The following is a 12,221-nucleotide window of genomic DNA, read 5'->3' as shown; positions in this document are numbered from 1 at the left end:
CCCCCCCCCCCCCCCCCAAAAAAAAAAACCCGAGCATCCCGGCTCCTACTAAACTGTCCGAGTCACCACCTCCTCCTGCCCGACACTCCATCTTACGTTAGTTAACCGTCGTTTAGCTCCTTACCTCGCAGGGGTTAACGTCAGGCGGCAGGTCGGTCCTGAAGGAATCCCATCACCGATAAAAAAAACAAAAAACAAAACCAAACAACCAAAAAAAAAACAACAATGGCGAGCTTCGTTCAGCAGATAAAACACTTGTCGACAAATCAGGGCGCCAACCGTCAGCGGCGTGTTCATCTCTTTCTTCGCCGTCGCGTCAAAAACTTCAAGCGCATTTCAATCACAGCGGTGCACCTGAACCGCAGTCCCGTCCTCCTGCTCCTCTGCAGCGGCGGCGGCGGCGGCAGCAGCAGCAGCAGCAAGCAGCCGTCGTCGTTGTCGGGGACATGAGTGACGCGAGAGATAACGTTATTAACGTTAATAACAAGCGGGGCGAGTGATCTCGGCGTGCGCGCGGCTCAGCACCATTCACCGAGGTGACCGGTGGGCGCGCGCAGTCCGTTCAGCGGTACGTTAACGTGCGTTCGGTTGACATCGTGTTGTGGCATTAACATGAAGGCGAATGTGCTGCGTGGCTTCCTGTCCACAAGTAAAGTTCAATCAAAAATAATAATAATTAAAAATAAATCAATAAAAAAAAGTACTTGAAACGATTTTAGACCACTTGACACAAATTGCTTCAGTTAAAATTCAAAAAAAAAAAAAATTGAAGATGAGAAAAAACTTGGCTCGCATGAAAGACAAATGTATGTTATGTCGTCAATCTCAAATGGGGAGGTTAGAATATTCAGTTTTTAAATAACTGTTTTCACAATTTAGTAATGCAGTATTAAAACAACAGGTGCCCATATAAACACTGAAAAAGGTTTTGCTTGCTTATCAGTCCCTCCAGGACATTGCTTGTGATTGTTGTGACCAAAATACTTGATTTTGTGGTGGCTAAAAAAAATGTAATTGCAGTAATTAGCAAAAATTGCAAGTCGAAATAAATTGCGATTTAAATATATATATATATAATTTAACTACTAGGATACCTAATCATATCACTATCTATGGTAATAAGCATATTGCACATCACAGAAATATTTTACTGCTATAATCTTTTTTTTATTGAACTTGGAGATCCATGGGCTCAATATTACAACAACAAAAAAAAACCACATTTATGTAGCTTTAAATTATATTAATTTAACATATAGGTTTACTGTATGCACTAAAACAAAGTTCTGTCTCTTTAGACTGGAAGTGTGTAGGCTATAAAACTTGAGACATTAATCATTCCCATAAACCTGGTCACTTTAGGTTTTTCTGGTTGTTCAGGTTTGTTCTGTCAGCCAAGCATGTGGTTTGTTTTGATGATGAAAGGTGTAAAAGCCTTGCTCGCTATAAATGAGGAGTTATTTTGCAGAAAAATCCCTGGATTTCTTTCAAAATTGCAATCTCCTGCAAATATGCTTGCTTGAATTTGGGTTAAATAATTCTATTGAGTGAGCAATTTCCTGAAGGGACTGGCTAATGCTTTAACCTAACAATTCTTTTTGTTCTTCTTTGAAACTGTAACCCCTGACAGAGCCATCAGGGAATTATAACTTTCTACAGGTTAATTTTATGGAGAGGTGAGGAGAATTTCTTTTTAAAGAAACAATGGCGCTAACATGCTCGAAAACGTTGTGCCTAACGTTCCTGGGGTAAAGTTTCACTAAAATGTATTAAGAAATTTCATCCTCGCATTTGTGAGGAAATGTTCTCTAGTGTTTGTTAGAAAGTTCGTAAGGAAATGCTGCTCTAACATCTGTTGAGAAACATTGTGTTAATGTTTAATAGGAAAAGTTACCATTATTTTTGTTATGAAATGATGCGCTAATGTTTGTGAGGAAATGTTAGGCTGTTAGGAAACGATTTCCTCAAATGCCCTAACTGCCCTAAAACAATGTGCTAATGGTTGAGAGAAAACGTCAGGTTAACATTTGTTAAGAAATGTTACCCAAATGATTGTGAGGACACAATATGCTAATGTTTCGCAAAGGAAACATTGCCCTGACATTCATTAGAAAACGTTGCCCAAACATTTCTTAGGAAATGTTGTGAAATGTCTCCTTCCCTTTCTGGATTAACTTTCTGTTCTGTTCCAAATTAACAAAATCCACGTGACATTACCTCTACATTTCAAATGATAATCTAGCACAGGGGTCTCGGTACATCAAGGAGTTCTCAGAGGAAAATGGTGGGAGACCCCTGATCTAATACATAGCATCCTATTAAGCCACAAACTATAGTTTTTACACTTGTGTAGATTCAACAAACAATATATAACTAGTGAATTTTACAGGGGATGGGAGGCATATTTTTAAACTGAATAACATGAATAAATGGTCATTGTATGCTTTAAGCAATAATTGAGCGGCTAGTTCATAGACTTAAATAAGATTTTTCTCTGTTTGCCTATACATCCTTGTTTAAAATTAGAGAAAGTAACTCAATATTATAGCATAATTAGGATAAAGACATGACATTTAGGAAATTACACAAGTTGAAACTGACATGTTTCTGCAGCAGGCTGAACTCTCAGGGAGCTGCATGTTTTGCTCAACTAGTTTATGGCGATGCATCAGTTTAGACAGATCAGTATAAATCAATTTCCCCTCTCTTCCGCCTTTTCCAACCTAATCTCATTTAGTCATTCACTGCTGATGTTCTTTCCACTATCAACGATTTATAATGAAGAGTCATCTCTGCTGTTCAATCTAATCTTCAGGCAATGCTCCAGATATAAATAGAAGAAAAAAAAAATCACAAAAGAAAAGCAACTTGGCTTTCCTCTACCACCTGTATGCAAGGTTGGAATGCATACAAGACCATCAGTGTGCTAAACACAGCTCCTAAGAGGCTAATTAAACCTTTACATGTGAACTAATACAGTGACGAAAAATTTGTGTTATTTATGAATAAAGGAGAAACCCATGACATTCATTAACCTTTCCCAAGAAATCGGAAACTAGATTTGATGTTTTAGCCAAGATGAGACTAAATCTGTTTTTCAGACACATTATTGACAGCATTGGTTGGAAAAGACAAACCTCAAATTTTTATTTTAGTTGAAATATGACTGCAGAATGATAAAAAAAAAAATCAAAATCAAAGCAACAATCCCAACCACAGCAAAAGTTGAGCTCCATAAAAACCCTTTTAATACAGTATTTCCTTTTGCTTCTGGATCCAGCGCTGCATCAAGATACACAGTGACAGATAATAACACCGATTAATAAATAGAGTCAATAGGTTTGAAAAGTATATATATTATGTCCAGTAAAGACTTACAGTAAGTCACGTAGTCAAGATAACTGTGAAGCATCCAACGATGTTGCTGTTGCACCAACTGAAGGTAAAATGCTTGATTTGAATGCGAACACAAAACTAAAAAGTAATGATTTGAAGACACTTGGTGTCTGCCCACATTTTTCACCAGATTTGCAATTATGTATTTGTGTTTGGTATTGTTGGGATTAGGTTGTTTTTTTCCCCACTATATTTATTGTACCTTTGCATCTTGATGACTTGTTGATGTTTCTTTGTGTTTCTCTGCTGCCCTATTAGTTTATTATGAATATGCAAAATGAAAAACATGATGGGGTGGAGCATGAATTCAGGGTGGGTGACATACACATTGTTGTTGTTGTCAGTGTTCTGCAGCAGCGCTGGTGGCTACCAAAAAGACAAAGTGCTGAAGATTTACCACCTTTTGATGCTCAGGTAAGATTTATTTTTATCCTTGGCCTTAAATATGTGTGGAAAAACCAGATTTTGAACAGATAAATTGGATTATAAACCCTTAGAGTACAAATATGCTCATAATCGATGTATTACATTTACAATTTCATGACTGACAGTAGGTATTGTAAATGGGAACTGGTTTTTTTTTCCAAACCAAAGTATGGTAGGTCTGTTTATAACTTCAAAGTAAAATTTAAACAGTTTCGATTGGGTTATTTATTACATTGTTTATCGATCATAAGGTAAGAAAAAAAAATGGAAACACAAACCTGAACTATTGTATATGACCCATTTTGAATTGAAAATGCTTTGTTGTCCTGACGTGTAGGATATTGTGGTTTTTCAAGAGATCAGAAAGTTTAGATGAAAATCTTTGCATGAATATCTGTATTTTTGAAATGAAATATCAAACAAATTCATTCACCAAAACTGAATGAACTGATTCATTCAACAGTAAAAGTTTTACTCTAACCAGTCATTTCGCTTCCCTATTGCTCACAAATGGCAAGTTTTTAAAGGTGATCTGTTGATTGATTGAGAACTGGAGAGAAATTAAAAAGAATAAGCCTGCTAAAAACAAAACAAAAATCATAATCTATGCTTTGGTTTCATCTGACTAAAATCCCCCTCATTGTCAAAAACATCATTAATATTTTTTAGGTCATTTCATGTTGCATTTAAAAGTCCTAAAATCGAAAATGAATATGGCTGTATCAGGGAACACTTTATATTTTAATACATATTTCCTCTCTGATTCTTTGAGATAGAAATTGGGTAACACTTCAGCGTAATTTGTTTATCTGACAACGCTAATCTACTTATTTAGTCATAAACTGCAGCGCCTATTATGTAATGATAATTTCCTCTTTCCTTGCAGGGACAGATGACTGTCATCTAATAAACAGCTAGCCAGAACATACATGTGTAATTCATTGTTGCCACAAGGAGGACAAGTGGAAGCATCTCAGCATCTTAAGGACAACCTTCACCACCATCAGTGAAGCCTTTAGGGAAGCAAAATGTCAAACACTGACTTCAAGAGACTTGAGTTTTTCAGCAGCATCCTGAATGGTTGCACTGTAGGCCCATTCTGTAATAACTCTCAGCTGCTTTTCCACAACAGAAGTTTTGACAATGGACTGGGGATTCTTGGTGATGGATCCCCCTGGCTCAGAATAGTCATCTCTGTGGTGTACTTTGTTGTGGCTACAGCTGGAGTGTTGGGGAATTTGTTAGTGATGTTCCTGCTGTATTCTACTCACACCATCACCACAGGCACCATTAATTTCTTTGTTTTTAACTTAGCTTTGGCCCACCTGCTGTTTTCACTTGCCTTACCATTTTGGGCCGTGGACATTGCATTGGACTACAGCTGGCCTTTTGGCTTGGCCACATGTAAGGCTGTGTCCTTACTCACTGGGCTGAACGTGTTTGCTAGCTGTTTTTTCCTGACAGCTATGAGTGTGACCCGGTACTGTTATGTGGCAACTGCTCTCAAACCCAGCACCTCCTTGTGCAGTAGATCTTGCACTTTCCCGTTGGCCACAGCTTTTATCTGGGCCGGGGCACTGATAGCAGCGGCACCCCGAGCTGTGTTTGCGGACCTGAGCCGTGTGGGCAGTGGCAACGACACAGCATGCTTGCTCCGTTTCCCAGATGGTACAGCCTGGCTTGGAATAAATCAACTCCTGCGAATGGTGCTGGGATTCCTGCTTCCCTACGCCATTATCATCCTCTCCTACTTGCTTCTGCTGCGCTTCCTCTGTCGGCATAAACTGAAAGGCAGCAACTCTTGGCGAAAGGCTGACATTTCTAAGTCTGTGGCGGTGGTGGTCCTTTCCTTCTGCGCCTGCTGGTTCCCGTACAATGTCCTCACACTTTGGAATGTTCTGATCCAACTTGACAGGGTTGATATCAGCCCCTCATACTACTTGGCTCAAACATACTTTTTCCCTCTGGCCAACTGCTTGGCTTTCACCAGCAGCTGCTTCAACCCCGTCATCTACTGCCTGGTTAGAAAAGAGTACCGCGCGGCTCTCCACAATGTGCTCTTCAAATTGAGTCTGGCTATTATGTCTAAGATGCCCTATGGCATTAACTCCGAGGATGGGTCTGGACAAGCTGGGCACCTGGCTATTCCGCTCGACATCATGGACAGCCATACATCCCAAACTGACATAAGGAGATATGCACCGCTGTCAACACTGCCAGCTGTAGTGTCCACTCTGTAAAGCCACAATATAAGGATCAAATTATATGCGCTCACACTATTTATGAATCACATACTTTTATGTAACAAGAAGTTACGACGATATGCTTTAGAGTTAAGACTTTAGCTTTTCCCTCTGAGGGTGTGAAGGATGTATAATTTAGGTCAATCTTTGAAACTGTACCTAAGCTTTGAGTCTGCTGGGAGATTTGAGCCTTATTCAATGACATAACACTTTGTAAAATGCATTCATTGCAAATCTAACTGTAAGAGATTCTTCCATTCTTTGTCATGCCTCTTCCAATTTCGTTCTCCATCTTATTGTTTGTATCATTAACATGAAAAACTATACAAATTTACAATTGTTTAAAACGTATATAAATGTTTGCCACTGCAAATATCGCTGCACTGTAGATCTAAATAGTGGTTGTCATGGTTTTAGAGTCTTTTTGGTGTGAAAACATTTGTCATTTGTTTGAATAGAAATAAAAGATCAAATTGATCCTAAGCTGCAATTTCTACTTTGTCTTGTATATTTTGCTTTTCACTTTGTTTCCTCCATGTAAAAATGTGTTACCTCAAGAACGACAGTGATCTCAAATGTTGAAGAAATGTTGAAGACTTATGGAGAGTGGAGTTGGAAAAAGAAGTGAACAAATGTGTAAAATCAAAAATCAAAGTGAATCTGTAGTTTCCGATAAAGCAAAAGTGAACAATTGTCATCAGGTTTAGAACAATAGGGTTTGGATAGTTGGTCATGCAAATTGTATTTTATGTCAGGATAAAGTTTTTAAAAATAATTTGGTTTGAAAGGCTTTAGTTGATCAAATGAAAACATTTTAGGGGTAAAAGTCTGAAATGCACAAATTGTTATTTGTTTCAGAAATATGAATCTTTACAAATCAGAATTTTGTGTCATAAATGTATCATTGGAAAAAATAATTTGCTGTTTGACTAATATGAAAAATCCTCATCTGCTGTTTATTCTGCCTTCTGTGATTGTAGTACACCACAAGATGGTGATGTTGTTCAATTTTTTACGAGGCCCCCACTGAAAACCCAACAGATTCTTTCAGAAGAGGCTGGAACATTTGAGTCTAACTAAAGTATTATTAATTTAGCACATTTCAGAAACATCTCGGACTTTTATGCTAACGGGAAGAATAGTTGGACATTTTTGGGAGAGATGCTTGTCAGTTTTGTTGCCAAAAGTTTGAGATAAGAGATCAGTTTCATTTGTCAGTTTAACATGTAACTACTTCAAGCAGCTGGTTACCTTTGTGAAATTAATACAAATTTAGGAAAAGTGTAGCAAAATCTTCTGATTTAACAAATAAAATCAGTTGTAGTTCGTCAGCTTAGGATATGTCTTTTTTTTTTTTTTTTAGAAAGAGACAGGCAAGCTGCTTTCCAATATTTTCAGTCTTTATGCTAAGCTATGATAACCGGACACGTTTTTGATATTTTGGACGACATACTCTAGTATTAATTTTTTTAATAAATTTGGACGACATGCTTTTTTTGACTTTTTTGTCATATTTAGGACAAAATTCTATGGTATGACATTTTTTTAATCATTTGAACGACATGTTATAGTATGACTTCTTTTATCATATTTTGGACGACATGTTATAAATAGTATGACTATTTTTTCATGAATTTGGACAACATGCTACAGTATGACTTTTTGGTCATATTTCGGACGACATGCTACTATTTTTTCATATTTTGGACGACATGCTAAAGTATGACTTTTTGGTCATATTTTGGACGACATGTTATAGTATGACTTTTTGGTCATATTTTGGACATGCTACAGTATGACTTTTTGGTCATATTTTGGACATGCTACAGTATGACTTTTCTTTCATATTTTGGGCGACATGCTATAGTTTGACTTTTTTCATATTTTGGACAACATGCTATAGTTTGACTTTTTGGTCATATTTTGGACGACATGTTATAGTATGACTTTTTGGTCATATTTTGGACGACATGTTATAGTATGACTTTTTGGTCATATTTTGGACGACATGCTATAGTATGACTTTTTGGTCATATTTTGGACGACATGCTATAGTATGACTTTTTGGTCATATTTTGGACGACATGCTATAGTATGACTTTTTGGTCATATTTTGGACGACATGCTATAGTATGACTTTTTGGTCATATTTTGGACGACATGCTATAGTATGACTTTTTGGTCATATTTTGGACGACATGTTATAGTATGACTTTTTGGTCATATTTTGGACGACATGCTATAGTATGACTTTTTGGTCATATTTTGGACGACATGTAGTCTGACTTTTTGGTCATATTTTGGGCGACATGCTGTAGTTTGACTTTTTGGTCATATTTTGGGCGACATGCTGTAGTTTGACTTTTTGGTCATATTTTGGGCGACATGCTGTAGTTTGACTTTTTGGTCATATTTTGGGCGACATGCTGTAGTTTGACTTTTTGGTTATATTTTGGACGACATGCTGTAGTTTGACTTTTTGGTCATATTTTGGACGACATGCTATAGTATGACTTTTTTTCATATTTTGGACGACATGCTATAGTATGACTTTTTGGTCATATTTTGGACGACATGCTATAGTATGACTTTTTGGTCATATTTTGGACGACATGCTATAGTATGACTTTTTGGTCATATTTTGGACGACATGCTATAGTTTGACTTTTTGGTCATATTTTGGACGACATGCTATAGTTTGACTTTTTGGTCATATTTTGGACGACATGCTATAGTATGACTTTTTGGTCATATTTTGGACGACATGCTATAGTATGACTTTTTGGTCATATTTTGGACGACATGTTATAGTCTGAATTTTTGGTCATATTTTGGGCGACATGCTATAGTTTGACTTTTTGGTCATATTTTGGACGACATGCTATAGTATGACTTTTTGGTCATATTTTGGACGACATGTTATAGTCTGAATTTTTGGTCATATTTTGGGCGACATGCTGTAGTATGACTTTTTGGTTATATTTTGGACGACATGCTGTAGTTTGACTTTTTGGTCATATTTTGGACGACATGCTATGGTTTGAATTTTTGGTCATATTTTGGACGACATGCTATAGTATGACTTTTTGGTCATATTTTGGACGACATGTTTATAGTATGACTTTTTGGTCATATTTTGGACGACATGCTATAGTATGACTTTTTGGTCATATTTTGGACGACATGCTATAGTATGACTTTTTGGTCATATTTTGGACGACATGCTATAGTATGACTTTTTGGTCATATTTTGGACGACATGCTATAGTATGACTTTTTGGTCATATTTTGGACGACATGCTATAGTATGACTTTTTGGTCATATTTTGGACGACATGCTATAGTATGACTTTTTGGTCATATTTTGGACGACATGCTATAGTATGACTTTTTGGTCATATTTTGGACGACATGCTATAGTTTGACTTTTTGGTCATATTTTGGACGACATGCTATAGTATGACTTTTTGGTCATATTTTGGACGACATGCTATAGTATGACTTTTTGGTCATATTTTGGACGACATGTTTATAGTATGACTTTTTGGTCATATTTTGGACGACATGTTATAGTCTGAATTTTTGGTCATATTTTGGGCGACATGCTGTAGTTTGACTTTTTGGTCATATTTTGGGCGACATGCTGTAGTTTGACTTTTTGGTCATATTTTGGACAACATGTTATAGTCTGACTTTTTGGTCATATTTTGGGCGACATGCTGTAGTTTGACTTTTTGGTTATATTTTGGACGACATGCTGTAGTTTGACTTTTTGGTCATATTTTGGACGACATGCTATAGTATGACTTTTTTTCATATTTTGGACGACATGCTATAGTATGACTTTTTGGTCATATTTTGGACGACATGTTATAGTCTGAATTTTTGGTCATATTTTGGGCGACATGCTATGGTTTGAATTTTTGGTCATATTTTGGACGACATGCTATAGTATGACTTTTTGGTCATATTTTGGACGACATGCTATAGTATGACTTTTTTTATATATTTTGGGCGACATGCTATGGTATGACTTTTCTTTCATATTTTGGACGACCATTTTAAGGAAGCAAAATGGCCCAAAATCTCAATGTGTTTCTTGGTTGCAGTCTCTGGACTCATCAATAGAATCCTGAAGCAAAAATTACCAAGTTCCATTCATTATCTATACCCACTTTATTCTGAACAGGGTCACGGATGATAGTGAGCTGGAGCCTATCCCAGCTCACTTTGGGCGAAGGCAGGGTACATCCTGGACAGGTCACCTGTCTATCACAGGGCCAACACATAGAGACAGACAGAAACAAAGACCATTCACATTCTCATTCACTCCTCAGGGCAATTTTGTGGAATCACCAATCAACCTGAGATGCATGTTTTTGGACGGTGGGAGGAAGCCGGAGTACCTGGAGAGAACCCGCACATGCACAGAGAGAACATGCAAACTCTGCACAGAAAAGCCCGGAATCAAACCCGGAACCTTTTCACTGTGAGGTGACAATACTAATCACTGCTCCACTGTGCAGCCCCTATGTTACCAAGTTCTTTTCTGTTAATTACTTCTGTATGTTTTTGACAGTGTATAGAGAATACAAATCAATTTATGAAAGTGAAATCTTTTCAGTGTACTTTACTAAAGGAGCTGATGTCGTTTTCAAGGTAAACAAAGAAAAACTTGTATATTCCAACACTGACTGGACCAGGTGTACTGCAGACTTACAGTTTAGATAATGAGCATAAATATATCACAAGCATATCAGACGTGAAGGAGCATGACAACCAGAGGAAACTGAAGGACATCTTCCTTTTGTGTCAGGCAGTTGTTTCGTCTGCAGTCTTTGGCGTTGTTCTTTGATGGAGAGCAGCTCACACTTCGTTACCTGCTCAGCCGTTGAAATGACAGGAGGCAAAGCTAAACCAGGTTATGATGAGTGACTTGAAAGGCTTGACTGATTTGTTGTGACAGAAGAAAGCTGCAAGTTGACAGAGTAGGGCCACAGTTTGTTTTTAATACGATTTGATTCAAAATGTTTCATCCCTTCATTCATTTGTAAAGACAAAACACAAAACATCTAGCAGTATATATAAAAAAAAAATTTTTTTAAATTAAATTGTAAGATAGAGATCACTATTAAGGGATCAGAGGAGGTTCTGTTATTGAATGTAAGAAGCAAACTGGGCCAGGCCTTTCTTGAGCTGGAAAAGCTTGCTGTCCCAGATTTTTAAAGCTTTGATGATTATTCTTAAGAACTAATCGTTGCCAAAAATAAACAACCAAAGAAAGGCCAAGATGCAAGTGAGCATTTGTGCAAAATTTGAAGACACTCCCTCAAGGCATTCCGCAGATATCCTACTCTCAAGCATTGGTCAGTGTGATGTGACAGTGACCTTGACCTTTGAACCCCAAAATGTAATTAGTTTATTCTTGACTCCTAGTGAAGGTTTGTGCCACAGTTGAAGGCATTGTTGACATATCTGGAAAACGGATGTGAACTGACTGTGACCTTGAATCTTAACCCCCATCATCTAATTAGTTTGTCCTTGAGTCAAAGGGAATCCTTGTGTTAAATTTGAGGAAATTCCATCAAGGTCTTACTAAGAAATAGCATTCACAATGTTAGAATTGACGGATAGGATGGACTTGAGGTTACAATAACCTTGACCTTTGACGTGTGATCCCTAATTTGACACTCCCATACATTTTTTTCAAATGTCACAATTTTTGGTTTGGCCTTATGAATGAACTTATTAGTTTGTTGGTCAAAGATCAAAGTGCAAGGTCACTTTGACCTCACCTACCGTCCATGCAACTTCCATCTGAATGCAATACCTCAAGAACTCCTTGAGGGGATTTCTTCAAATTTGGCAAAACAATTTTACAAATGTTTACTTGGGCTCAACGATGAAGCAATTCAATTTTGGTGGTCAAAGGTCGGAGGTCATGGTCACTGACCTTACATCGCTTCCATTTTTGTGAAAGTGATATCTTTGGAATTTGGCACAAACATTCACTTGGACTCAAGGATGAAGTGAGTAGAATTTGGAAATCAGTATAACCTAACATCCGTCCCATCCATCAGTCCTATTCTTGTGAATGCAATATCTCAAGAACAATCTTTCACAATCTTTTAGTTCTTAGATATTGAAGATAATAAA

The 12,221-nt window shown here is 37.3% G+C and overlaps 2 protein-coding genes across 2 annotated transcripts in view; one reads left to right on the top strand and one right to left on the bottom strand.

Moving 5' to 3' along the window:
• The window catches only part of LOC138620573 (leucine-rich repeat and immunoglobulin-like domain-containing nogo receptor-interacting protein 1), a 291,009-nt gene that overhangs the window by 214,711 nt on the left and 64,077 nt on the right, over positions 1-12,221 (bottom strand). The window lies entirely within an intron of this gene.
• LOC138621885 (relaxin-3 receptor 1-like) lies at positions 4,851-6,062 on the top strand. Its single transcript, XM_069700229.1, has one exon. It carries the CDS (start codon positions 4,851-4,853, stop codon positions 6,060-6,062), a length of 1,212 nt encoding a protein of 403 aa, XP_069556330.1.

Source organism: Brachyistius frenatus, unplaced genomic scaffold, assembly GCF_029030835.1.
Source record: "Brachyistius frenatus isolate BFR_SWC_R1_liver_20210118 unplaced genomic scaffold, ASM2903083v1 Contig_2, whole genome shotgun sequence".
Taxonomy (NCBI): Eukaryota; Metazoa; Chordata; class Actinopteri; family Embiotocidae; genus Brachyistius; species Brachyistius frenatus.
This window is presented reverse-complemented; position numbering and strand designations above follow the sequence as displayed.

Excerpts from the sequence above, each read along its gene's own strand:
- LOC138621885 (XM_069700229.1), top strand. The coding sequence starts at position 4,851 with ATGTCAAACACTGACTTCAAGAGACTTGAGTTTTTCAGCAGCATCCTG.